The sequence below is a fragment of the Hypanus sabinus genome, chromosome 2 (assembly GCF_030144855.1).
Source record: "Hypanus sabinus isolate sHypSab1 chromosome 2, sHypSab1.hap1, whole genome shotgun sequence".
Lineage (NCBI taxonomy): Eukaryota > Metazoa > Chordata > Chondrichthyes > Myliobatiformes > Dasyatidae > Hypanus > Hypanus sabinus.
Genome location: NC_082707.1, coordinates 64,556,259 through 64,583,042, shown reverse-complemented (window position 1 = coordinate 64,583,042; position 26,784 = coordinate 64,556,259). Strand labels below are relative to the sequence as shown.

Below are 26,784 nucleotides of genomic sequence, written 5' to 3'. Positions count from 1 at the left end.
CGGTAATGACCTTTTAAACTTTAGGCATTAAATAAAACTCCATCTTTCAACTAAACTGTGTCATAATATTGAACCACGCAGTGGCGTGAAGTCAAACTGGCAAATCCAGCCACGAACTGCCCCTCCTCACAGGGAGGGGTCCTCCTTTTATACCCTGTAAAAAAAACCTGTCACATGACCTCTACTGGTGGGAAAATGACGTCACTCCACCATCACAAGACCATTACCTCAAGTCCAGTATAGCTTCAACACCACTGTCACGTGTCACGGGTACGTAACAAAAGCGTCTCTAAGTATATATCCTCTGCACCCTTGCTAAAGTTTCTATGGCCTTCCTAAAATTAAGTGTCCAGAACTGACCACAATATTCCAAGTGTGATCTAACCAGGGTTTTATAGAGCTATAACATTTACCTTGCAGCTTTTGAACTCAATCCCTCTGAATAATGAAGGCTTCTCACCGTACACCTTCTTAACCACTCTATCAACTTGTCATTAAAAAAAAAATTGGATAGATATATGGACAGGAGAGGAATGGAAGGTTATGTGCTGAGTGCAGGTAGGTGGGACTAGGTGAGAGTAAGCATTCGGCACGGACTAGAAGGGCCAAGCTGGCCTGTTTCCGTGCTGTAATTGTTATATGGTTATGTGATATAAATACACAGCCTACATAAAGTAGAAATACTTTTCTGCAATCATTGCAACACTGTCCATCGTAGTGAAAATCTCACACAAGCACTCTTGGCAGCACTTGCAGCAGAAACACTCTCGGCAAAAACACTCGGCACAAGTGCTCTCGGCAGAAGCACTCTTTCCAGTAACCTTTAAGCTATGAAGCTGCCAAATCATACCAAATAACACATAAAAATACACAGCCTATATAAAGTAGAAATAATGTATGTACAGTGTAGTTTCACTTACCGGAATCAGGAAGACAGTGAGCACACTGATGATGGTGTGTTCGGCTGAATCGTCAGAGGTTGGGGTGGTGGGAGACTGGAGTGTCATCTCATCATCTTCTGTTTCCATCAGGGCAGGCATGTCACTAACATCTTCTGTGTCTGCCTGCCTCGATGTCGAAGGTTGAGTTTCGTCGTCTGCTGTGGCTGATAGGGAAGGCTTGAAAAACAACAGTCTTCTTGACTGCTTAGCCTTGCGCATTTTTCTATCATACAGTTCTTTGTAAGCACTCAAACCATCCTACAAGTGTGCCCTAAACCGCCATACCCTTTCAAAATTAAAGTCATATTTTTCTGCAGTCATTGCAGTGTTGTCAATTGCAACTAAAATCTCACGCAATTGCTTCATACTCAGTTCCTACTGCGTTCGATTTTGATTGCTATCCTTTCCTCTTTCAATTGCATCAGCTCTTCATCTGTCAGTTCTTGATCATGGGATGCCAAAACCTCTTCAACATCATCTTCGTCAACTTCCACAAACCCAGCCTCCTTAGCCAAATTTATCATGTCCTTACTTCATTCACCATGATTGAAATGCTTAATTATGACTAGTTTTATGCTAAGTGTAACACCCTTCCGAGCTCTTTTAGGCTTTTCCCATACTGTACCTTAGAACTCATCTTGCTAACGGATGCACAAAATAAATTGACATAAAGAACAAATACTCACAGGCACGTGTTTAAGCAATGCCGGCTAGAATGCAGTTCTGGGGGAGGCTCTGCCTTTTTTCACGCACTTTGCCTTTTTTCGTAAAGGTGAAAACTCCTGTCAGCGAAAACAGGTAACTAATGTAGGTCTTTTGTAACAGAGAGGTGTTGTAAATCGAAGATTCGAAGAACGGGAGACACCTGTATTAGGTTCTCACCAACTGTGTGACTTTTCCTTTTCGGGGAAAGACCATAAGACATAGGAGCAGAATTAGGTCATTTAGCTCATCAAGTCTGCACCACCATTTCATCATGGCTATTCCTGGATTCCACTCTACCCCATACCCCTGCCTTCTCACCATATCCTTTGATGCCCTGACCGGTCAGAAAACTATCAACTTCCACCTTAAGTATACCCACTGACATGGCCTCCACCGCAGTCTGTGAAAGAGCACACCACAGATTAACTACTCTCTGGCTAAAATGTTCTGGGTAGTAAGTTCTGCTGCTAAATAACTTGCTTCCCGAGTCTTTTTACTGACTGACTTTATTAATAAAAGCTTCACTCTGTTTGGTTTGAGATTCCAATAGCTGTTTAAAATAATCAGCATTTTTACATGTCATATGGCGGTAATTTGTAGTTAGTGTCAATTTTGCTGGAGTTACTGCTGCATTTATAAGTTGTTTGCCACAGACTAAGGACAAAGGAATAGCACAACTTGGATCATCAGTCCATGTAAAGCCCATTGATAATTAGTTTTCATTGTAAAGACGGACTTTACTTCTGTCCATTATTGCATAATTAGAGCAATCGTTGTCATCTGAACCCTTAGTGCCTAGGTGGCACATGGGGCCTCAAAGAGAGCAGTATAATAAGTAATTAAATGAGGGAACTTCACTATACAATTCACTTCTAGCCTACACAATCCACCTTTTGTAATGTTTACCACAACAGCAAAGCAGCAGGGCAGCAGCTGAGTCAAGTCATGTAAAAATTTCTTCTCCAGAATGAAAATTTCCTTCCAATTTTCTACTACATCAGTAGAGTTTGTTCACTCCCATAAGTCAGTAAAGCGCATGTAAAGGGAAGTTGGGGGAGGTAATTTGGGAGGGAGAGGCTGATGTCACAGCCCAAGATGGGTAAGTCCATTCAGTGCTTGGAAAATGTACCATGCTCCTCATCAGCCTGTTGTCCTCCCCTCCATGCAATACAGTGCTCAACAATTATCAATGGCCTCCCCATCTCGCATCAGAAAAAGACTGAGCATGGACTCAACCAAATAAACAGAGGCCTACTGTGTACTGCTGTACTGGGCTGAGAGACCTCTAACGAGATGGCTAATGGGGTCACTCAGTCACTGCCCACCACTGCGAGCACAAGGTTCAAAAAGTGATGTGTTTTAATTAATTGCTATCTCTCATGGACTCCCAGTTGAGAAACCCTGCTCTAGAGCCTTGCCTGAAACTTGCCTCCTAAACTTTATATATGCTTCTTTTTCCCTCTTGTCTAGATGTTCCACATCTCTTATCAACCATGGTTTCTTCACCCTGCTGTCCTTAACTCAACAAGTTAAACCTATTCAGAACCCTATGCAAGTGCTCCTGCAACTTTCACTTTTCCATGAGTACATCCATTCCCAATTTATGTTCCCAATTTCCTGCCTAATAGCATCCTAATTCCTCCCCTCAAGTAATTGCTTTCCCACTCCATCTGGTCCTATGCCTCTTAAAGGTAATGTTAAAGGTCCCTCTGTAATGTTCACTTATTGAGAGATTTGATACCTGACCTGGTTCATTGCTGAGCACCAAATCCAGTATGGTTCTCCTCTAGTCAGACTGTCTACATATTCTATCAGGAATCCTTCCTACACACAACAAACAAAATTCTGCCCCATCTAAACCTTTTGCACTAAGGAAGTGCCAATTAATGTTAGGGAAGTTGAAGTCACCCATGACAACAGCCCTGTTATTTTTGTACCTTTGTAAAATCTGTTTCCTGATCTGTTCCTCAAGGTTTCAAATTAAAGTTTGTTTAACGTCATTTCTGGTACACAAGTGTAAAGGAGAAAAAGAAATAATTGTTACCCTTGATCATATGCAGTGGGGAAAAAAGCTCAATAAGATAAATAAGACAATGAAACACAATGTAAATAAGATAGCTTACATACTTTGTATGTACATAAAGTGATACTAGGAGTGTCTGTACATAAGATGACTGTGGTAGGAAATGCTAAAGTGGTGGAGGAGCTTACTGCTTGGGGAAAAGTAGTTTTTGCATCTGGTGGTCCTGACATGGATGCTACATAGCCTCCCCTTGAGAAAAGTGGGACAGATAGTCCATGAGCAGGATGGGTAGGATCCTTCATGATATTACTGGCCCTTTTCTGGCGCATACTAGGCAGTTTTGGATTACCCATTGTAGAGCCTTCCTCTCTGCTGCACATCTGTAAAAGGACCTGAGTATAGATGTGCATAGTCCCCTTTGGTCTCCTCAGAAAGTAGAGGCATTGGTGAGCTTTCCTGATCGTATAGAATGTGTTCTGAGATTATGGTAGTTTGTGTGAGATGTATCTCCCAAAGTGATGGGGGTCCTTGATGGATGCCATCTTTCTGAGGCAATGCTTTGAAGGTGACCTCAATGCAGGGGAGGATAGTGCCCATAATGGAGCTGGCTGATCCTGTGCAGTGGACCTTCCATAACAGACTATTATGCAACCAATTAAAATGCTCTCCACAGTACAGTGAAGAAATTTGCACGAGTCCTTGGTGACACGGCAGGTTTCCTCAAATGTCGAATGAGATATAACTGCTGTCGTGTCTTTGTAATTGCATCAATACATTGGATAGATCTGCAGAGATGTTAACATCCAGTGAAACTGCTGATCCTTCGTTGAGGACTGGGGTGTGTTCCCTTGACTTCCCTTTCATGAAGCCCACAGCTAAATCCTTTGTCCTGCTGACATTGAGTGCAACATTATTGTTGCAACACCACTCAACCAGTTGATCTGTCTCAGTCCTGTATACCTCCTCGTCAGCATCTGAAATTTTGCCAGCAATATTTGTATCGTTGGCAAATTTATAGATGGTGTTTGAGCTGTGCTTAGCTCAATGTTAGAGAGAGTAGAGCACTGGGTTAAGCATGCATCCTTGAATTGTGTCAGAGTTGACTGTCAGTGAGAGATGTTACTTCTGATCTGCACAGACTATGATCTCTTGATGAGGAAGTTAAGGAAGCAGTTGCAGAATGAGATACAGAGGCCCAGATTTTGAAGCTTGTTGATTAGAACTGAGTGTGTGATTGTGTTGAATGCTGAGGTGTAATCAATAAATAGCTGCCTGACACACTCAGTGTTCAAGTGATCCAAGGCCGAGTGGAGAGCCAATTAAATTGCATCCATCTTTGACCTGTTGGGCACATTGCAGTTGGTCTTGGTCCTTTCTTAGGCAGGAGTACATTCAGGTTATGACCAACCTCCCAAAGCACTTTATCATAGTAGATATGAGTGCAACTGGACAATAATGATTGAAGCAGCTTACCTTGCTCTTCTTGGGCACTAGTTTGATTGTCACCCAATTGAAGCAGGCAGGAACTTAATACAGATCTCCAACTGCAGTAGTGAAGGATTGAAGATGTCCTTGAACACTCCTGTCAGTTGGTTGGCACAAGTTTTTAGTACCCTCACAGATATACCATTAGGTCCTAATGCCTTGCCTGTGTTGGCCTCAGAGACAGAGATCATTGGATCACAGGATTCTGTAGGGATTCACACAGGTCTAGTTTTATTCTCCCTTTCAATGCATGCATAAAGGCAACAAGCTTATGTGGGAGTGAAGTATCACAGCAATACATGATGTTAAGTGTCACCTTGTAGGAAATAATAGCTTGCAAGCCCTAGCAGAATTGACATCATCTGATTCCATCTCTAACTTCTTTTGGAATTGTATTTCCGCTCTTAAAATAGCCTTCCATGGGTCATACCTGGACTTCTTGTATAGTTCTGGATCTTCAATCTTGAATGCCACTGATCTAGCTCTCAACAGACTATAAATTTCCTGGTTCATCCATGGCTTTTGGTTTGGGTAAGCTCTCCAATGCATATACTCTTCCATAAAGGTCGTGATGAAGTCAGTGCCAATGGTGGCGTACTAATTCAGTTCAAAGATGAACCCTGAATATTGTCCTGTCCACCGACTCAAAAGCAGTTTTGTAAGTGCTCCTCCGCCTCCCTTGACAACACCTTAGTCCTCACAACTAGTGTTGCGTTTTTAGTCTCTGCCTATACACCAAGAGTAGAAGTGTAGCCAGGTGATTGGACTTTACAAACTGTGAGTGTAGGATGGCAGAGGAAGTATTCTTGATGGTGGCGTAACAGTGTTCAAGTGTGATGGCTCCACTGGCGGTATGTTGGTGGCTGTTGTTCAGAGACTTCTTCAACCTGGCCTGGTTGAAATCCCCTGCAATGATAGGGAGGGCATCAGAGTGTGCTGTTTCATGACTGCTGTCCACGGTGTTCAGCTCTGTGGGATGTTGGCTGGGGTGGAATTACTTGATGTTCCAGGTCGGGTGAGCAGGATTGAGAAAGAACTGCCATGAAGCAAATTCCACCTCCTCTTCCTTTAAAAGACTCAGCTGTCCTGTCTTTTTGGTAGATGGTGCCTACTACCTTTTATTATAAAATGTGTATAAATGTTAGAAACAAACTAACAAAAAATGAGCTAGATGATATTTGTTCTTCTTTATTCTCCATAGTATGCCTATTGCTAGGGATTATAGTAATTTAAATTAGAAGATAGTTTCACTGATTCTCCCCACATCTTCCCGAAGCCTACTAAAAATTACAGTGGCACCTCAGATTAATTGATTCTGATTAAACATTTTTATAATCTTCTGCAGAATGAAGGTCAAATAACTAGTTTAATTATTGCTGTTCTCTCGTATTAACAACAAGTCTTTTCTGGTTATGAGTTTTACATAAATATCTGCAATGCAGTCTGTCATGTATCTTTATTAATGTGAAGTTGACCTGAAGTTTGCCACAGTTTTGGAAGTGGTGTAATAATGTTTATCACTGTTCTCCATGGCAATCTCATTAAGCATTCTCATGACAATTTTTCATTTGGTTCTGTGATAGAAAAGCCCAAAGTGCAGCAGGATCACCCAAAGAACAGCAGGTTCACCCAAAGATAGTTAATTGCAGGAGCATTGTAGCGTCATGTCATTCTGAATGGATTGGATCTCAAAATGAAAATGATCAGAGATAGTTTATCTTAAGACCATAAGACATAAGAGCTGAATCAGGCCATTCACTTCATTGAATCTGCTGCACCATTTCATCATGGCTGATTTATTATCCCTCTCAGCCTATACTTCTGCCTTCTCTCAATATCCTTTAACATTCTTATTAACAAGGATCTATCAGCCTCCACTTTAAATATGCTCAATGACATGGCCTCCACAGCTTCTGTGGCAATGAATTCCACAGATTTGGATTGTCTGGCTAAAGAAATTCCTCCTCATCTCTATTCTAAAAGGACATCCTTTTATTCTGAGGTTATAACTTCTGGTCCAAAAATACCCCACTATAGGAAACATCCTCTCCACTTCTCAGATGTAAGTATTAAAACAGTACCCTCTGACATACTATGTTTAGATTGTCAAAAGATTATGGTAGTTTGTGTGAGATGTATCTCCCAAGGTGATGGGGGTCCTTGATTTTTGATACATGTCATACACAATATTGTTGCACAAAATGAGCTCTCTGACCTATTTTGTATATTAGCAAGGATGAATAATTATGGAAACAGAAGAAACCCAGACCATAAGATACAGGAGCAGAATTAGACCATTTCGCCCATCATGTCTGCTTCGCCATTTCATCATGGCTGATCCAATTTTTTCTCTCAGAAAATGTTTTGTATTTACAAGTTACATAATTATTACAGGATCTTTTTTGATGATTGTTATTTTTTCCCAGCTTTGAATTTACTCACAAGAAGCAGTCTGGTGGTGCAGGCCAGTTTGGCAAAGTTATTGGAATGTTGGAACCTTTGGAGCCTGAAAACTACATCAAGTTAGAATTTGCTGACAGAACAATTGGAACAAATGTACCACAGCAGTTTATACCAGCCATTGAGAAGGTAATGGATTATTACTTCCATCTCCATTTAATTCATTTTTATCTACTATAATTTTTCTTGATTTGTCACCAGCAATATTTTCAACAACCCAATTTATTATACTGTATTCTTTGGGGTAGGAGAACAGAAATGTCGAGAATTTGTAATTGCTTTTGAAGAAAAATTGTCAGAATAATTGCTACCCACAAATCACTCCCAACAGAACCAAACATTTAAGTTTGTTAAGCAGAAAAAAAGTGAGTTATTGGTAGATAAAGGCAAAATTAAAACTAGCTAACTAGAACACATGAAATTTATGGGACCGTATGATATCTAGTACTAAATTGAAATATAATACAATAGGTTCTGCACATGCTGGAATTCCAGCCTAGCACACACAAAATGCAGGTCAGGCAGCAACTGTGGAGAGGAATACTCAGTCGATGTTTGGAGCCAAAACCCTTCATCAGGATGTGAGAAGGGGGAGGAAGCCAGAAGAAGATGGGGGAAGGGGTAGGAGTACAAGCTAGCAGGTGATCATTGAAGTCAGGTGAGGGGAAAGGCTTTTGGGTGGGGGGGAATGAATTGAGAACCTGGGAGGTGATAGGGGGAAAGGGTAAAAGGCTTAAGAAGAAGGAATCTGAGAGGACAGTGGACCTTGGGAGAAGGGGGAAGAAGGAGAGGCACCTAGGGGAGCCAATAGTGAGTGCGGAGAAGAGGAGTAAGGGGGAACCAGAATGGGAAATGGAAAAAGAGAGAAGGGAGAGGAAGAGAAATTGAAATATATTGTCTTGCAAAATTATAAAATGTTTACAGTGTTTACAGTTTATAGCCTTTCTTTCAGTAATCCATGTTGAAGATTACCACATTTTCCTCATCCTATTTGTATCTTGTTCAACTCCATCATCTTTTCATTCTGTTCCTGTCATCTGATTTCCTCTTCAATACTAGTCGTCTCAAATATATCTGGTAACAAATTTCACATTCTAGCCACTCAATGGAATTATCTTGGATGTCCTTTTTACCTCTATCAATGAAATCTTATTTGGCCCTTAGTTTTGCTTTTCCTGCAAATGATCAACGCATTGTTATTACATCCATCTCATCAAATCCTTTTAATCTTAAAAGCATCATTAAACATTTATCTACAAGGTGAATATACAGCTTACTTTATCTTCTGCATTGGGTTTAACAGTTAGCAGGCATTATTCTGGGTTTAGACCTCCTCTGGTATCTGTGTGTTTCAAATGTCATAAAGTTGCATGTTCTTTTTACAGGGTTTTCTTGAAGCCTGTGAAAAGGGTCCTCTTACAGCTCATAAAATCTCTGGAGTGCGATTTGTCTTGGAGGATGGTGCACATCACATGGTGGATTCCAATGAAATCTCTTTCATCAGAGCCGGAGAGGGTGCAGTCAAACAGGGTCTGTAGAGTTCACAGAAAATAAGAAAAAATATTAACTATGAATATTCTCAAAGTCCTCTGTACCTTGGGAGTTAAAATGTGAAATTAAAGTAAATTCAATCATATATTTAATTAAAAATATGAATTATGCAAATTCCTCAATAAATTTTTTACTATGTTATTGAATTTACTAGATGATCTAATTTTGGCCAGAAGTGTCTATTGTTTGAGAAGTACAAATGTTTTATTTTCAGCAAACATGAATTTAGTTTTGTAGGTATCTTTGTTTAGAAATTGAGAATTGAATTGGCACTCTGGAAAAATTAAAATTTTAATATTTTTATCTAACAGATGCCACAAATGATACTAAGTTTCTTCATGCTAGGAGCTTTGCCTTTGTTGACAAAAGATTATTCACAAAGAAAATATTATCATTTTCATTTTAACTTTGTGTTATATTACATTTATTGTAACTGTATCTGATGTATTTGGTGGGTGGTGAAGCAAGCACATGTCACAAAATTGAACTTCTACAGATTTTGATAATTGCACATAAGGAATGTATGGCTTCGTAAAACACTGTTATACAGATCTAGATAATCACACATTTTGATAGAAAGTGAATTCCATTGGATTTATTTTTACCCAGCCATTGGGAAGAATGATCAGCTAAGAATCTGTGAAATGGAAGCCGGAAATATCCATGCAACCCATTGAGCTGACTTTTCCCATATCAAAATCATGCAAATCATTAACTTTCCACCCAAAATTTTAACTCCATTTTACCCCCTGTATGAATATCAGCTTTGAATATATTTATTGACATGAGCATCTAGTGTCCTCTTTAAGAGTAAGATAATTAAGTCGGGGTTAGTGAATATTTCTGGAAGAGGGATTTGCACTGAGGAAAAGAGCAGGACTCGCCCTGTACTTCAGAAGAGTGAGAGTTGATCATACTGAAGTACGTGAGTTAGCAAGAGGACTCAACAGGAAAGATGCTGTGAGGCTAGGACAATCTAAAATCAGGGACAGAGTCCTGAGTTCAGTGCTTAAGACAGTAATGAAAATAAATTTCTTTGGATTTCTTGTGTGCTCAACACTCCGGAGATAAAAGACAAAATAAAATTTGTCTTCCAAATCATTCACCTGAATGATATCTTTTTGTAGTTTGATTACCTGCCAACTACATGCATGCCAACATTTATTCTGGTTTTACCATTTAAAAATATTCTGATGTGTTTTTTTAATTATTACCAAAATTAGTAAAGGCTCACATTTTCCAATATGTTACTGCAGTGCACATTCTTGTCAATAGCCCTTTGCATCGAACTTAGTTCATTTAACCAACTAATTTAGTGTTATTAGTAAACATTATACTCACTTTCATTCAGATAATTGTCAATAGCAGTAAGTCCAACATAACATTTTGTAACATCAGCAAGTAATAACCTGCTGACCAAAAATAGTCTGTTTATTTTAAGCCAGAGTGGTGAATTTATGGAATTCTTTGCCACAGGCATCTGTGGAGGCCAAGTCTTTATGTATATTTAAGACAGAGGTTGATAGATTCTTGATTGGGAGAAGGCAGGAGACTGTAGCAGAGAGAAAAAATTGGATCAGCCATGATGAAATGGCGAAGCAGACATGATAGGCGAAATGGTCTAATTCTGCTCCTGTATCTTATGGTCTGGGTTTCTTCTGTTTCCATAATTATTCATCCTTGCTAATATACAAAGTAGGTCAGAGAGCTCATTTTGTGCAACAATATTGTGTATGACACATATCAAAAATCTTTTGACAATCTAAACATAGTATGTCAACTTATTTCTCTTTGCCTGTTCTACCTTCATCCTCAAATAACTTAATTTACATTTTTCTCTAAAACCCATGTTGACTCTTTTAGAGCATATTGTGATTTTTCTAGTCATTCTGTTATCATTTCGTGGACATTATGTTCAAGCAATTCCTACCAACTGGCTAATTGGTCTTTTAATCTTTTTTCTCTCCCTGCTATCTTAGAATGTGATTTGTTAACACCTTGAGTGGAGGAGGGGAAGGGGAGGAATGAAAGTGGCTTCTTGCAGCTGCATTAATTAGAAAAATTACAATCATACTTCATGTAAATTGCAGGTTAGATATTAAATTTGAGAATGTGGGCATCAGTTGGTCAATTGAACTCAGTTGGTCAGTTGGCATTCAGAGAGTGGAGCATCCCCTGAAGGTATATAAGAAAGAGAAGCAAACACCTAGCTCTGGTTTGGATGGGCGTAGAAAATGTATCTTCACTCCTAAACAAGGATTTGCATACCTTCCTAATTGTATAGTAGTCCTGATCCTTGAGATTTTGAAGAAGCAAGCATATTACAGTAATAACTACTTTCTAATTTTGTTGTTCAGCTATGGAGAAGACTAGTGTGATTATTCTGGAACCCATAATGTCAGTAGAGGTGGTAGCTCCTAATGAATTTCAAGGAGTTGTCATTGCTGGGATCAATCGCCGACATGGTGTTATCACTGGCCAGGATGGAGCAGAGGGATATTTCACACTTTATGCTGATGTAAGTATTATGCCTGTCTATTGTGTAATATATGGTTAATTATCACTGAGTCACCATGGTAATGTTTATTCTGTAGAAGATAGTTCCCTCTTTGTACTTCCTGTCCATAAGCACCAAAAGCTGTTTCAGAAGGATATCCTACATTTGGAACATGTCATGAAAGATTAATTTTAAAGTATTATAGATTGAAATCTTTGCCATTTTTGGTGGCAATGTTGGTATTTTGTCATCACATGAACCACATAAGTGCCACAGCAATATTCTAAAGAATTCTAAGAGAAATGTTCCTGTTTGTGTGTTCACAAAATTTTTAAATAGATGTGACTAACTGGAATGGTTTCTGCAAAATCTTTTATTTAGTTCTAGATATAATTGATGAAAAATCAATAGTGGTATCACATATAAAGAATTCCAGTTGGTGAGATATAATGTAGTGTACTGTGTAGCAGTAGGTATGATAGACTCTGTAAGAATCTTCATAATATGCTTTTGTGAGACTTGTCAAAAAAACTATTAAAAAGCCTCATTTTGAATCAGTTCACTTTCTTACCTGTTTCTTTTAAATGTCATTTACCTTTCATGCCAAATCATAAAACAACAAACACTTAATTGAGTAAGGGAAAGCAATTTTGAGTTGTCTAGAAAGCAAAATATTTATTTTTTTTTTGCAGGTACCACTGAATGACATGTTCGGATATGCCTCAGAACTCCGGTCTTGCACAGAGGTAGATCATGAAATATATAAAACTGCTTATTGCTGATAACTTCATAATTCTCTACTTGAAGGCCATTTACAGACAGACAGACAGACATTATTGATCCCAAGGGAAATTTGGTTTCGTTACAGTCACACCAACCAAGAATAGTGTAGAAATAAAGCAATATAAAACCATAAATAATATAACAGGTAAATTATGCCAAGTGGAAATAAGTCCAGGACCGGCCTATTAGCTCAGGATGTCTGACACTCCAAGGGAGGAGTTGTAAAGTTTGATGGCCATAGGCAGGAATGACTTCCTATGACGCTCCGTGTTGCATCTCGGTGGAATGAGTCTCTGGCTGAATGTACTCCTGTGCCTAACCAGTACATTATGGAGTGGATGGGAGACATTGTCCAAGATGGCATGCAACTTTGCCAGCATCCTCTTTTCAGACACCACCGTCATAGAGTCCAGTTCCACCCCCACAACATCACTGGCCTTACGAATGAGTTTGTTGATTCTGTTGGTGTCTGCTACCCCAGCACACAACAGCAAACATGATAGCACTGGCCACCACACACTCGTAGAAAATCCTCAGCATCATCCGGCAGATGTTAAATGACCTCAGTCTCCTTGGGAAGTAGAGAGGGCTCTGACCCTTCTTGTAGACAGCCTCAGTGTTCTTTGACCAGTCCAGTTTATTGTCAATCACTTATTCAATCACTTTTCACAATAATTGATGTAGCAATGTGATTGAAGGATACATTATTTGTAGATTAAGTATAAATATTTTGGATTTGATTTTTTGTCCTTTATATAATGAAAATTGGGCTAGCTGGTGGTGTATTGGCATCAGCACTGGACTTCAAGGTGAATGGTCCTGAGTTTGAATCAGACCAAGTCCCAACCTGGGTAACAGCAGTGTCTGCGCGGAAGAAAGGCCTGGCAACCTACTTTCGTAAACCCTATGGACAACTACACTATCCATTGTGTCACCTTGAATTGACGACAATTCAATGACAGTCAGCAATAACGTAATGAAAACTAATTGATCAAGTGTATTAAGTCTTTGAACATATCAAAACTAATTCAAGTTAATGACAAAATACTTTAAAGGGTACACCAAGTTTTGTTCACAACTTTTTAAAAATATTTTTTTCAGGGTAAAGGTGAATACACTATGGACTACACCAGATACCAGCCTTGTTTGCCCAGTGTACAAGAAGAGTTGGTCAACAAGTACCTGGAAGCAACTGGTCAATTGCCAGCTAAAAAAGGAAAAGCCAAGAACTAAATGTCTTGTAACTATCAGTTAATTTAGTAATCGCTACATCTTAAGAAGAGGCTGATTGTGCTGTAATTTTCCAGTTAACAGATCAACCTATTTTTTAAGGAAACTGATAACCAGGTTATAACGCATGGACAGTTATTTCTTCATGCTGCTACTTGGAATCCACTGTCGTTTAGAGCACTTTGAACTTATTTGAAAGGTTTTTCCTCAAAAACTTGTTTTCAGCATTTTTTCCTGAAGACAATCTTTCTTGTTTCTATTGTTTTTCCTTAGTATTTCATCGTCCATCAAAGTACAAAATCCTGTACTAAGGCTCATTTTTTTTACCAACTATGACCTGTTTAATTCTCATTACAACAGTGATTGACAATTAAATTTTGTTCCAATTAGACATTGTATTTCAAAAATAAAACTTAACTTATATTTTGTGATAATTTAAAAGGGTACTGCATTAATTTAAAGTCTGAAGCCACTGTTTTTTGACGACAAAGATAACTAAGTTTTGGTGCATTGTCGTGTGTCAGTTACAAAATGTTCCACTATTTATTGAGATTATTTACCACGTTCTGTTGTAATGTTTCCTGAATGATTTTTCCATAAAGATAGCCTTTTTCAATATGCTGGCATATAAAGGTGGCATATTTGCATCTAAACATTAAATCAAGCTTTCAAAAGTGAAGTAAAAGAGAATTCTGGAAATACTAAGCAGGTTATGGTATCAATAGCCCTCGCTGATTTGATTGTAGATGGGACTAAGTCAGTGCCCTTTTAGCATGTATCACAGGGATTTTCACAGTGAGCAAATTGCGACAAAGACAGAATACGAAAAGTGTTCTATTAGGTGAAATATATTTCATTTGTCCGCTGATGATACTGTTAACTAATTTGGCTATTATTATATACAGGCTAATTAACAATAGATTTTATGTGTGTCTTCCAGTTGAATTGATGAGAATTTTATGGGGTTTTATTTAAAGATAAAATTCCCACCACGGAAAAGTAGATTCATGTTCCATTGCATTTTTAGTTCTCGTCTCACTTTTAAGGTCTTCCAGATCCTTTTGAAATTACATACAAATCCTTTTTTGATTGGGATCTTCAAAATATATTGTAAATCCATGGATTACAATTCTGAATTCTCCAAAACATGATTTAAAATATTTTATTTTGAGGGAAGTAGAATTGGAAACATTAATTGCACTGAACTGCAAACTTAATAGAACTGGCTATTGTGGTTTGGAAAATTGAAGGTTGTGTTATTTCTAGTTTTGAACAATTTTCATTCCCATCATGCTGAGCATGAAATTTTACAACAGGTGACTTTTATCTCTAAGCAATTTAGATGAGTGCATTAATCTCAAAATATTTGGGTGACGTAGGCGAAATGAGTTGTACTGTTCAGATCTCCAAGAAAACAAAACGATAGGCCATTGCAATTGTTAAGACCCCTACTTGTTTGTTTTACTACCACTTTTTGAATTGAAACAATGTAAAGTTGTTTGTACATTGTACAGCATTGTTCAAACTGGTAGTAGTTGAAGAAATGCAAATGCAGGTCTAGTTTGGCAGCAGTTGGTTATGGAAACATGTTTCTAAGTTATTTCCACTTTAGAATAGCTTCTAGGATCTGAAACAGATGTCAGATTATAAATAAAATTATAAATATAAAGTAAATTGTTGGTCATGGAAGATTTTATAATTCTACCAATGATAGCATTCCTTAAAGAAATCATTTCCACCGACTATTCAATCATCTCCTTCTTGTGGTCAGGGATTTCAGAAAAACCATAAGACATAGAAGCAGGATTAAGCCACTTGGTCCATCAATTCTGCTCCACCATTCCATCATGACTGATTATCCCTCTCAATCCCATTTTTCGACCTTCTCCCTGTAACTTTTGATGACCTTACTATTCAAGAACCTGTCCAACTTTAAATATACCCAATGACATGGCCTCTACAGCCACCTGTGGCAACAAATTACACAGATTCACCAGCTTCTGTCTGAAGAAGTACCTACTTATCTCTGTTCTGAAGAGATGTCCCTCTATTCTGAGGTTGTGCCCTCTCATTCTCAATTCCCCCACTATAGGAAATATCCTCTTCATACCCACTCTATCTAGGCCTTTTAATATTCGATAGGTTTCAATCAGATCCTCATTCTTTTAAACTCCAGTGAGTACAGACCCAGAGCCATCAAACACTCCTTATTCATTAACACTTTCATTCCTGGAATCGTTCTCACAAATCTCCTCATGACCTTTCACAATACCAGCACACCTTTTCTTAGATAAGCAGCTCACAGCACTCCAAGTGTAATGTGACCAATGCCATATAAAGCCTTAGCATTATACCTTTGATTATATATTCTAGACCTCTCAAAATGAATGTTAATATTGCAGTTGCCTCCCTTACCATTGACTTAGTCTGCAAGTCAATCTTTAGGAGTCCTTGTGCACATGTGGCCAGGAATGCTGCACAAGAACTCCCAAATCCTTTTGCACCTCTGATTTCTGAATATTCTCACTTCATAAAATAGTCCATGCCTCTCTTCCTTGTACCAAGGTGCATGACCATACTCTTCCCTACATTATATCCCATCTGCTACTTTTTTTGCCCATTCTAACATTTTATCTTTTAGATATTCCAATTATGTTTTTATGAAGGTTGCTGGCTAATGCTATTTAGAGCAATTCTTAATTTCTGGACATGAACTTAATTATTTTTTGTGCAGGGCAACATCAATAATTGGCTTGCAGAGTTCCTCCAACATTTTGAATGTGTTGTATCAATATATACTTCTCCATATTTTGTGAGGGATGTGAAGGCACTGGTGAGAGTTTCAAGAATGGTGACTAGACTCATTCAAGGCCCACAGGGTATGAGATATGATGAAAGATTGAAAGAATTAACTCTTTTTAGCCTAAGTAGAGGGTAAAATGAGAAGAAACATTAAAGAATTATCCAAAATCATTCAGGGGATAAGTGGATGCCAGTTGCTACTCAAAATTAATCCATCAACAAGGATACGAAGCCATAGATGGAGACTGGTTAAAGGGGGATTTCAGACTAACATTAGGAAGCATTTCTGTACACAGTGAGTTGTGGACACATGGAACAAACGACCTAGTTGTGTAGTTGAGAGTAGTACCTTAGAGACTTTGAAATCTAAACTCTATGGTTATTTTAACACACTGTGTGAATAAGAATTTGGCAAGCTTTGTTGGGTGAATGGCCTGTTCTTGTCAAAAACTTCCTAATGTTCTAGTATTGTATTGCTCATCCTAATGCAGGGGTCGGCAACATTTACCACTGAAAGAGCCAATATGGACCCATTTCCCACAGAAAAGAAAACACTGGGAGCCACAAAACCCGTTTGACATTTAAAATGAAATAACACTGCATACAACGGGTTTTTTTGCCTTTATGCTATGTATAAACAAACTATAATGTGTTGCATTTATGAAATTGATGAACTCCTGCAGAGAAAACGAAATTACATTTCTGCATGCAACAAAAACATTTTGAACTCCGAAAAAAAGACGTTGGGTTGAAGGTTACTCCATAGCTAGCCTACCTTGGATCGAAGAATTAAAAGAAAGCGCGCACTGGCGGGTGTCAGGCATTGGCAGTGGTGATGTATATTAATAGCGATAAAAAACATGTTGTAGCGGTGTGTTACACGCAGCGCTAAAATAAAGACTGCAGACAAAGGTAACTTTATTCGAACTAAACAGCCTGGCTTTAAAGCCTCCCTCAAGCCGTCCCCGTGGGCGCGAATGCTCCAAAAGACACGTACTCGCAAACCCCCGTAGGCTATCTCCCTTAGCCGGAACGGTGGCTAATTGTGAGCTGGTTCGGATGTGCCAGGAAATGGGGTCTCCACAAAGTTTTTAGATTGTACAAGATCACCATAATCTTCAAATTTCGAATTACATTTCAAAAGCTAACAAACCACGGGGAGCCGCATCACAGAGATGAAAGAGCCGCATGTGGGTCCAGAGCCGCAGGTTGCCGACCTCTGTCCTAATGTAAGGGTTGTTCATTTCTGTTAGATGGTGTAATTCTATTTTATGCCACCAGGAGACCCTCTTTAGATTTTGTTGCAGCATTTTTCTTTGAAGCTTGGTAGAATTCCTCATTATAACATCAAAATAATCAGACAGCTTGTTCTTTCCTCCTTTCATTTGTAAATTATGGAAGTTCTCAACTAGGCCTTGGAATTTTTTTTCTCACTGTTCTCTTTCACTCCTGACCAAAAAAAAACTGTCTTTGTTTTTAATGATTCAGACTCCACAGTTAGTAGAGTATTCAGACTTTACAAGTTCCCCATGACTGCCGTAGAGGGCATTGAGAGTAAAACCAACAAGCACCTGCGGAGATGGTTAGGAGTTCCCCCAAGCTTCTCTTCAGTGGGCCTCTATATGCGATCTGAGCAACTGCAGCTTCCCCTGTCATCATTTGTGGAGGAATTCAAGGTGGCTAAATGCAGAGCCTCATCAAGCTTGAGAGATTCCAATGACGACCTGGTAAATCAAGCAGGCGTTGCAAACAGATCTGAGCGCAAGTGAGCAGCCAACGCAGCAGTAGAGCAGGCAGTGTGTTCTCTGAAGCTGCAAGGCCTCAGCTCAGTTCACTTCCAGCAGTGGGGAAACGCAAGCATAAGGAACAGGCGAGACATGGTACAGGCAGAAGTACGGATCCGTGAGGAAGAGAAGTGAATGTCAGTGGAACAAGTGTCCCAGGGTGCCTGGACAAAATGGGATCTGCCCAAGCGCAAGATCTCATGGGCAGAGTTATGGAGACTGGAGCCCTTCCATATTTCCTTCCTCTGGTGAACCGTGTATGACACCCTTCCTTCGCCATTACATCTGTATACATGGGGGATGAGAGAGGACCTGAACTGTAAGCTCTGTGGGACACTGGCTCATATACTGTCCGGGTGTAAAACAGCTCTAATTCAAGGGCGGTATAGGTGGCACCATGATAAGGTGCTGCTGGCTCTTGCTGACAAACGAGAGCGAGAGAGATGCAAGAAGAGGATGGCTGGCACAGATTTGAGGAAGGCCATCACCATCAAATGAGGGAGCCAGGCCTTTCGTAACTAAACAACCAAAGCCAAATCTGCTGCTAACAGCCAGGTCCTGGGAGATGTGGGAAGGAGGCTGCAGTTCCCGGAGGTGGTGCACACAACCCTCTGCCTGGTATTGTGGTCAACTGAAGACCGGAAATTAATTCTGGTTGAGCTGACGGTGCCGTGGGAGGAGGGATGGGAAGAGGCCCACGAGAGCAAGGCCTTGAAGTACCAGCTCTTTGTGCAGGAGTGCAAAGACCAGGGATGGCAGGCATGGTTGTTCCCTGTGGAGATCAGCTGCAGAGGTTTCCCAGCCAAATCAGCATGGCGGTTGTTGTCAGCTCTGGGCCTGGATGAAAGTAGCTCGTAGGATGGGGGAAGAGGCAGAAAGAGCCTCTTGTTGGATTTGGAGTAGGCAAGAGGAGAGAAGCTGGAAGCCAGGAGCAGATGGGCAGTGATTTGGCCACCACTGCCGGCCCACCAACTGGACAGTGTCGTGGTTAAGGGTCGAAACACTGTGAAGGTTGGGAACCACCTGATGACACCTGCTCCTGGCTGAAGGCGATGGTTACCTGATAAGGTATCTGGAGAATGCACCCTAACAGGTGTATGTAACAAGAAGTAGTTCCCGATTGAATTTTTTAAGTGCTGTCTTATCACTTTAGTTTACAAAATCCTCTTTAACTTAATAAATACCATAAACATTTAACAGATCAGGCTGCACTTGTGGAAAGAGAAACAGAATACTTGAAGACCCTTGGTCAGAATTGGGGAAAAAGTTGAAGACAAAGTGGGGGAATATACAGGAATATCTATAGTAGTGCGAGGCAAGTGTAACCATGGGAATAAATTGTTCATAACATTAGGTCAATGGATTAATGAGATGGGGCAATTAGAGACATAGGAAATGAACAAAAGCAATGAAATGAGGAGTGTTAGAGAGTGAGAATATAAACAATGGAAAATTAAAAATTATAAATGTAAGATTGTCCAGCAATTCAGGCAGTGTTAATAGATCGAGGAAAAACATTTGTCAGAAATATATTTTTGGTGAAATCAGATCGGCCTCGTTCTTATCGAATGGCAAAGCAGGTTTGAAAGGGCCAAATTTCTTTACTCCTAACTCGAATGTTTTTATTGTGAGGACAATCCCCTACTAATTAGATGTTAATATAGATTGGCAGGAATATAGATTTCCTGAAATTTGGAACTTTTGGCACATTATGATAAATCTGCCCATTCACTTTTTGAGGGAAAATACAGCAGTCCTCATCAAGGAGTCAGTGATGGAAAGGATAGTAGTTTCAAGACCTGGATGTCAACATCTCTGAATATCCTGGGCCCAACATATTGATGCAATTTTGAAGAAGGCATATCCATGGCTATATTTCATTTGGACCTTGAGGAGATTTGGCATGTTACCAAAGATTCAAGCAAAATTTGACAGATGTACTGCAGCAAGCATTCTAATTGATTGCATCACCTTCTGGTATGGAGCGGCCACTGGGGGATCAGAAAAGGCTGCAGACGGTTGCAAAAGCCAGCTGCATCATGGCTACTAGTCTCCCCAGCATTGGGGATATTTTCAAAAGGCAATACCTCAAAAAGGTGGCATCCATTATTAAGGACCCCATCTATAATCAGATAGGAAGTAAAGGACCCTGAAGACACATTCAACATTTTAGGAACAGCTTTTCCCCTCTGCCATCAAATTTCTGAACAGACAATGAACTAACCAACAAGCACTGCCTCACTATTTTTACTCTGTTTTTGCATTGCTTATTTTATATATATATATATCCAGTATACATTCTTGTAAGGTATGGTCATTTTTAATGTATTACACTGTACTGCTGCTGCAAAACAACAAATATCATGAAATATGTCAGTGATATTAAACCTGACCTCATTCTGCCCTTACTTTTCAGCTTGATGGATGCATAATTGGAATCAGATTTTGTTGGTGTTTAGAGTCATACTGTTATACAGCAGAGGAACAGGCCCTTCAGCCAGTGAACCCCTACCAACCATCAACTGTACACTTAAACTCAAAGTAAAATTTATTATTGTAGTATGTCTTTATCATATACTATACCTTGTGATTCATTTTCTCACAGCTATTTACAGGAAAATAAATAAAACGGAATTGATGAAATCCCATACATAGACAAAGACTAACAATGCGCAAAGGAAGACAAGTTGTCCAAATAGAATAATAATGATGAATACTTGTGTTGGAAAAAGTCCTTGAAAGTGAGTATGTAGGTTGAGTCGTGAGTAAAGTTCTCCATGCCAGTTAATAAAACACATTAACTATAAGTACGTAAGTTAGCAAGATTGATTGTATGTCCATAAAGTAGCACGGTGCTCTACATTAGGTGACTAACGGGAAATAAAACCATGGTGCAGTTAGTGGGCAGAAGTGCTGATCAGCTTTACAGCTTGGAGAGAGTTTCTGTTTTTGAGTCTGTTGGTCCTGGCATGGATCCTATGTAGTATCTTCCTTGGTGAGTGGGATAAGCAAGGTGGGTGGGATTCTCAAAGATGTTACAGGTCCTTTTCCAGCATCTTTCTGTACAAATGTCCTTGATGGTGGGTGGGCAGTTTGTAATTTCCGGGACTGGAATGACCATGTATTTCACAAGCTTAAAAGATTAATATTAGCTTTATATGTCACATCCACATCGAAACTTACAGTAAAATGTGTTGTTTGCTTCAATGTCCCAACACACTCCCACAAGTGTCACTATGCTTCCAGTGCCAACATAGCATGCCCACAACTTTATAATCTGAACCCATGTCTTTGGAATGTGGGAGGAAACTAAAGCACCCAGAGGAGTTCCATACATTCAGAGGGAGAACATGCAAAATCCTTGCATTCAGTGAAGGGAATTGAACCCCAATCTTAAAGCTGGGATTATAAAGTGTTACACTAACTGTTAATGTGCGTACATACTCTGCCACACCTTTTTATGCTTTTCTATTAATCCTAAAAGGTTTGGGAAAATTGTTTCTTATGTTTTAGGTCACATAAACCAAAATGACATTTTCATTATGAACCTGCAGTCTTTTCTAAATATTCTGTTGTTCTCCATTTGATGAATGTCCAAGAGAAAAAAAATTAGATGATTGCAACTTTTCAAAGTTTGAAGTAAATTTATTATCAAAGTACATTTTTGTCACTATATACTACCCTGAGATTCATTTTCTTGCAGGCATTCACAGTAAGTACAAAGATACAATAGAGTTCATAAAGATGGGCAAATAATCAATGTGCACAAGACAACAAACTGCAAATACAAAAAGGATACAAAACAAAAATAGTAAATAAGCATGATACTGAGAACACGAGATCAAAGGTGCACAGGTTATAGAAACAGAAAATGCCAGAAATACTCAGCAAATGTAGAGAAAGAAAAAAAGTCCATGATATTTTATCAAAATTTGGGAAAACCCAGAAATCAAATATTTAAAGTTGTAAATGATATGGGTCTGGAGTAAAGGACAGAACAATATATTTTCAAATTGAGACAGAAATTACATGAATACTGTACTGGCTGAGAGATGCTGGTGAAGGCTTTTTAATGACAGCTAACGTATCTGGAAGAGATGTAAATTTAAGGGATGAATGAGGAAGAAAGGAGAAAAATAATGTTGGAAACAATTCAGCAGGTTAGGTAAAAGATGGAGAGAGAAAATTGTGATTCTACCCATTCATCAAAACAGACCACTCAGAAGATGATGTTTCTTCATCTATTAAAATGCTTTGTGGGAATAATTTAAGGGTCAAATTTTCAACATTGATTTAAAAAATAATTGAATCTCAGGATCAACCCTGTTGACTATACAGAAGCATTCTGCAATGCACTTCCCAGGCTGAAGAAAAATAAAATCTGTTAAAGGAATTCAGATCTGGCAGCATTTATGGAGGTATAAGTATAGCTGACACTTCAGGACTCTGCATTCAAAATATTGACTATCCCTATGCCTTCATAAATGCTGCCTGAATGGTCGAGGCCTTTCAGCATTATTTTTCTCGCTGCAAGTTCCAGTATTTGCATCTCCTTTAGTCGCTATTCTTACTTGGTTCTTCATTATGGAGAAAACCAGATCGTGAGCATTCAATGCAGCACATTAAATTGGCAGAGATACAAATGAATTGCTGTTTAATGTGGAGGCACTATTTGAGTTTGTCTAGTCATTAAAATGTTAATTTTCCAGTATTATACCTGCTGTCATTGCTAGTAAAAGTTGCTACGACTGTCGTGAAAATGTCAGATTCTTGGAGGGAACTGTGTTTGGCAGATGTCCTTCCGTAAACTGTACAGAAATTGCAAAATGCCGTTATCAAAATCTGAAAAACAAACATCATTATTGTTTACGATATTTTAAATATGTGAATGAAGAGACATTTTCCTTCACGTGGATCAGTCAACACCTTAAAAATTGACTTAACTGTTCCTTCTCCATTTCTGAGAACCATTTCACGTTCCTTTCCCGCTGGCGCTGTCACGTTCTAAGACTATTAATTCTACTTATGTCATTGTCATTTTAGCATTTCTTTTTACAGTACTTCAAATTGCATTTCTTCAGATTTAACTGCAAGCTTTGTCCTGCACTACATTACTTTCTGTGAACAAGCAATTTCATTGCACCCTGGTGTATATGGCAATAAATAAATTGACTCGTGAATATTGGATGAATGAGAACATGAATGTGATCAGCCAGGATAAGAACCTACCTGTGAGAATGAGGGTGGCTGAGAGGCCGTTCCGAGTTCCACATATACTGTACTGGTGCAGTGGGGACACGAGCAGCTGAAGTGGTAAGCATCCGTCGCCGTGACTCTGAGGTCATCTGCAGCGGAAGTTGCTGCCTGGTCTCCAGGAAGTGTGACCTGGATCACGTGGGCGGCGCCGGGCTGGCTGGAGAGAGCGGGGTGAAATGGCAGGAGAGGGGGAGAGTTTGCTGGGCTGCGAGGACGACAAACCGGTTTCATGTTGCGGTAGGGTCGCCTCGGCCTTGTGCGACCCCCGGCAAGGGCTACACCGGTTCGTGGTGCTCATCCTTATGTGCTTTTTGGGCTTCGGTAAGTTTTCAGCCAACTGACTTTGGATCTTGTTTCGATGACCCGCTCTGGGGCATCAGTTACCAGGAAGTCCTGAAACGGGCCAGTGGGACCCGGCCTGTGGGATTCTCCCCGGCCAACCTGCGGATAGGATTCCACATTTCCACCGCTCCGGGCAACCTTCTGGGATCCCGCAATCCCTATCCCGTCGCGCTTCCCGCGGGACAAACTGTATAAGGGGGTTTTTGCCGAGTTGAGTTCTATCGGTGTTTCGACCCTGCTGCTTCATTTGTATGGCTTCATATATGTTTTTGGTGCTAAAAATGTCCAATTGAGCTTTCTTGTGAATGTAGACCTTGTTCATAATATTAAAGGTTCCTGTTGCCTTTACGGCGGGTTGTTGTTCCAGGATGAAGTTGTTAGGTTGCGCAACTGTCACGTATATGTGCAGCAGTGGTAAATGGGAACATTTGATTAAAAATTCCATTCGAATGTTTTTTTCATTTTATTTGCAGACTGCAGAAATGGTTACATTTTTTTCCTTGTGCTTTTGAATAAATATGGCAGGTCATTTGGCTCATCAGGTCTTTACCTGCTCTTAGAGCAGTAATGATGTATACATCAGCATGCTCTTTATCAATTACAGTTCAGCATTTAACACCATCATCCCCTCAAAAGTGATCAGTAAACTCCCAAGACCTGGGCTTCAATACCCCTTGTGCAGTTTGATAACGGATTTACTCACCTGCAGACCTCAGTCAGTACTGATTTGCAAAAACATTTCCACAATCTTCGTCAACACAGGAGCACCGTCAGGGATGTGTACTTAGCCCCGCTCCCGCTTTACTTGCTTTAGACCAATGACTGTGGCTAAGTACAGCTCCAATACCATACACGTTTGTTGATGACACCACTGTTGTGGGCTGTATCAAATGGGGGATGAATCGGTTAACAGAAGAGAAATTGAAAATTACGTTTTGTGCTGTAATAACAACCACCTTTCACTTAATGTCAGTAAGAGCAAGGAACTAATTGTAGACTTAAGGAGAGGAAAATCAGAGGTCTATGAACCAATCGTCATCGGGGATCAGATGTGGAGAGCAACAGTAACTTTAAATTCCTGGCTGTCTCTGTCTCAGAAGACCTGCCTGGACCTATCATGTAAATATAATTGAGAAAAAAGCATGATAGTGTCTGTTTTTTGTCAGGAGTCTGGAGATTCGGCATGTCATAGAAAACCTTGGCAAACTTCTGTAGATGTGTGATGCAAAGTGCGCTGACGGGCTGCATTATGGCCTGGTATGGAAACACCCAATGCCTTTAAACAGAAAATCCTTCAAAAGGTGGATTCGGCCCAGTACATCATGGTTCTACCCTCCCAATCATTGAGCACATCTACGTGAAACAGTCCCATAGGAAAGCAGTGTCCATTATCAAAGATCCTCTCCACCCAGGTGATGCTCTTTTCTTTCTCACTGCTGCCATCAGGTAGAAGGTGCAAGTGCCTTAGGACTCGCACCACCAAGTTCAACAACAGTTACTACCCCTCAGTCATCAGGCTCCTGAACAAAAGGGGTTAACTTCAATAATTATGGACTCTTATCTTGTTTTTGATATTTATTGCTGTTTATATCTGTGTTTGCACTATTTGTCCATTGATCCTGTTTACAAGTTACTGTTCTGTAGATTTGCTAAGTATGCCACAGAAAAAGAATCTTATGTGGTAAGATGTATGTACTCTGATTGTAAATTTTACTTTGGCTTTGACTCATAAACTCTACACAGACAGTATTAAACCTCTATATTGACCTCAGGTCATTGGAGCAGTGGGAGAATTGAAATGTACACAATATGCTGGGGTGGCAGAATAGTCCAAAGTGCAAAACTCAGTGCATTAACAGTATGGATTGTGCCTTTGCACTTGGAAACTAGGCTATTTTGATTGGCCTTCAGTTGTCTGAAATCACAAATCAACACACATTTTGTTTTGCTGAGATATAATTTATGAATAGAAGGAATCTTGTGAAGCTTTATGGCTGGCTATGAATGCACTAAAGAGGTAGCCTACGGCAGATAACTTAGTATTTTGTATTTATAGATCCAGCATTGTTGTTTGTCACTGATGTCAGCATTTTCCTGGGTAAAATAGAAACAGCACAATACAGGCTGTAAAAAGCTTAGTCCTGTCATCTCCTCTGTACCTACTTCCAGGCACCTTAAAACTGTGTCCTCTCGTTTTAGCCATTTCAGCCCTGGGAAAAAGCCTCTGACTATCCACATAATCAGTGCCCCTCATCATCTTGTACACCTCTATCAGGTCACCTCTCATCCTCCATTGTTCCAAGCAGAAAAGGCTGAGTTCACTCAACCTATTCACATAAGGCATGCTCACCAATCCAGGCAACATCCTTGTAAATCTCCTCTGCACCCTTTCTGTAGTTTCCACAGCCTTCCTCTAGTGAGGTGACCAGAACTGAGCACAGTACTCCAAGTAGGGTCTGAATAGGGTCCCATATAGCTGTAATATTACCTATTGGCTCTTGACTCAATCCCACAGTTGATGAAGGCCAATAGACCGTATGCCTTCTTAACCACAGAGTCAACCTGCGCAGCAGCTTTGAGTGTCCTATGGACTCGGACCACAAGATCCCCTGATCCTCCACACTGCCAAGAGTCTTACCATTAATACTATATTCTGCCATCATATTTGACCTACCAAAATGAACCACCTCACACTTATCTGGGTTGAACTCCATCTGCCATTTCTCAGCCTAGTTTTGCATCCTATCGATGTCCCGCTGTAACCTCTGACAGCCCTCCACACTATCCGCAACACCCCCAACCTTTGTGTCATCAGCAAATTTACTAACCCATCCTTCCACTTCTTCATCCAGGTCATTTATACAGTGGCATGCAAAAGTTTGGGGACCCCCGGTCAAAATTTCTGTTACTGTGAATAGCTAAGCG

General features: G+C 39.8%; 2 protein-coding genes and 1 long non-coding RNA gene across 5 annotated transcripts in view; 2 read left to right on the top strand and 1 right to left on the bottom strand.

The window, feature by feature from the left end:
- The window catches only part of gfm1 (G elongation factor, mitochondrial 1), a 76,052-nt gene extending 61,943 nt beyond the window's left edge, over positions 1–14,109 (top strand). Inside the window, exons 14-18 of the mRNA XM_059947369.1 lie at positions 7,581–7,743; positions 9,000–9,144; positions 11,523–11,683; positions 12,355–12,408; positions 13,547–14,109. Of these exons, the coding sequence (XP_059803352.1) occupies positions 7,581–7,743; positions 9,000–9,144; positions 11,523–11,683; positions 12,355–12,408; positions 13,547–13,678 (655 nt within the window). The 3' untranslated portion in view covers positions 13,679–14,109. The remainder of the gene's footprint in view (positions 1–7,580; positions 7,744–8,999; positions 9,145–11,522; positions 11,684–12,354; positions 12,409–13,546) is intronic.
- LOC132379491 (uncharacterized) lies at positions 1,732–23,602 on the bottom strand. Its single transcript, XR_009507443.1, has 4 exons — positions 23,491–23,602; positions 22,979–23,103; positions 8,892–9,146; positions 1,732–1,840 (listed from the first exon to the last, which is right to left on the bottom strand). It is a non-coding gene; the product is annotated as an uncharacterized LOC132379491 (long non-coding RNA).
- Positions 23,603–23,637: 35 nt separating this feature from the next.
- mfsd1 (major facilitator superfamily domain containing 1) overlaps positions 23,638–26,784 on the top strand; it is a 64,363-nt gene continuing 61,216 nt past the window's right edge. For 2 of the 3 annotated variants that reach the window (XM_059947382.1, XM_059947387.1), the window contains exon 1: positions 23,638–23,838. In XM_059947382.1, coding sequence (XP_059803365.1) covers positions 23,694–23,838 — 145 coding nt within the window. In that variant the 5' untranslated portion in view covers positions 23,638–23,693. The remainder of the gene's footprint in view (positions 23,839–26,784) is intronic. The other variant, XM_059947398.1, reaches the window with a different exon arrangement.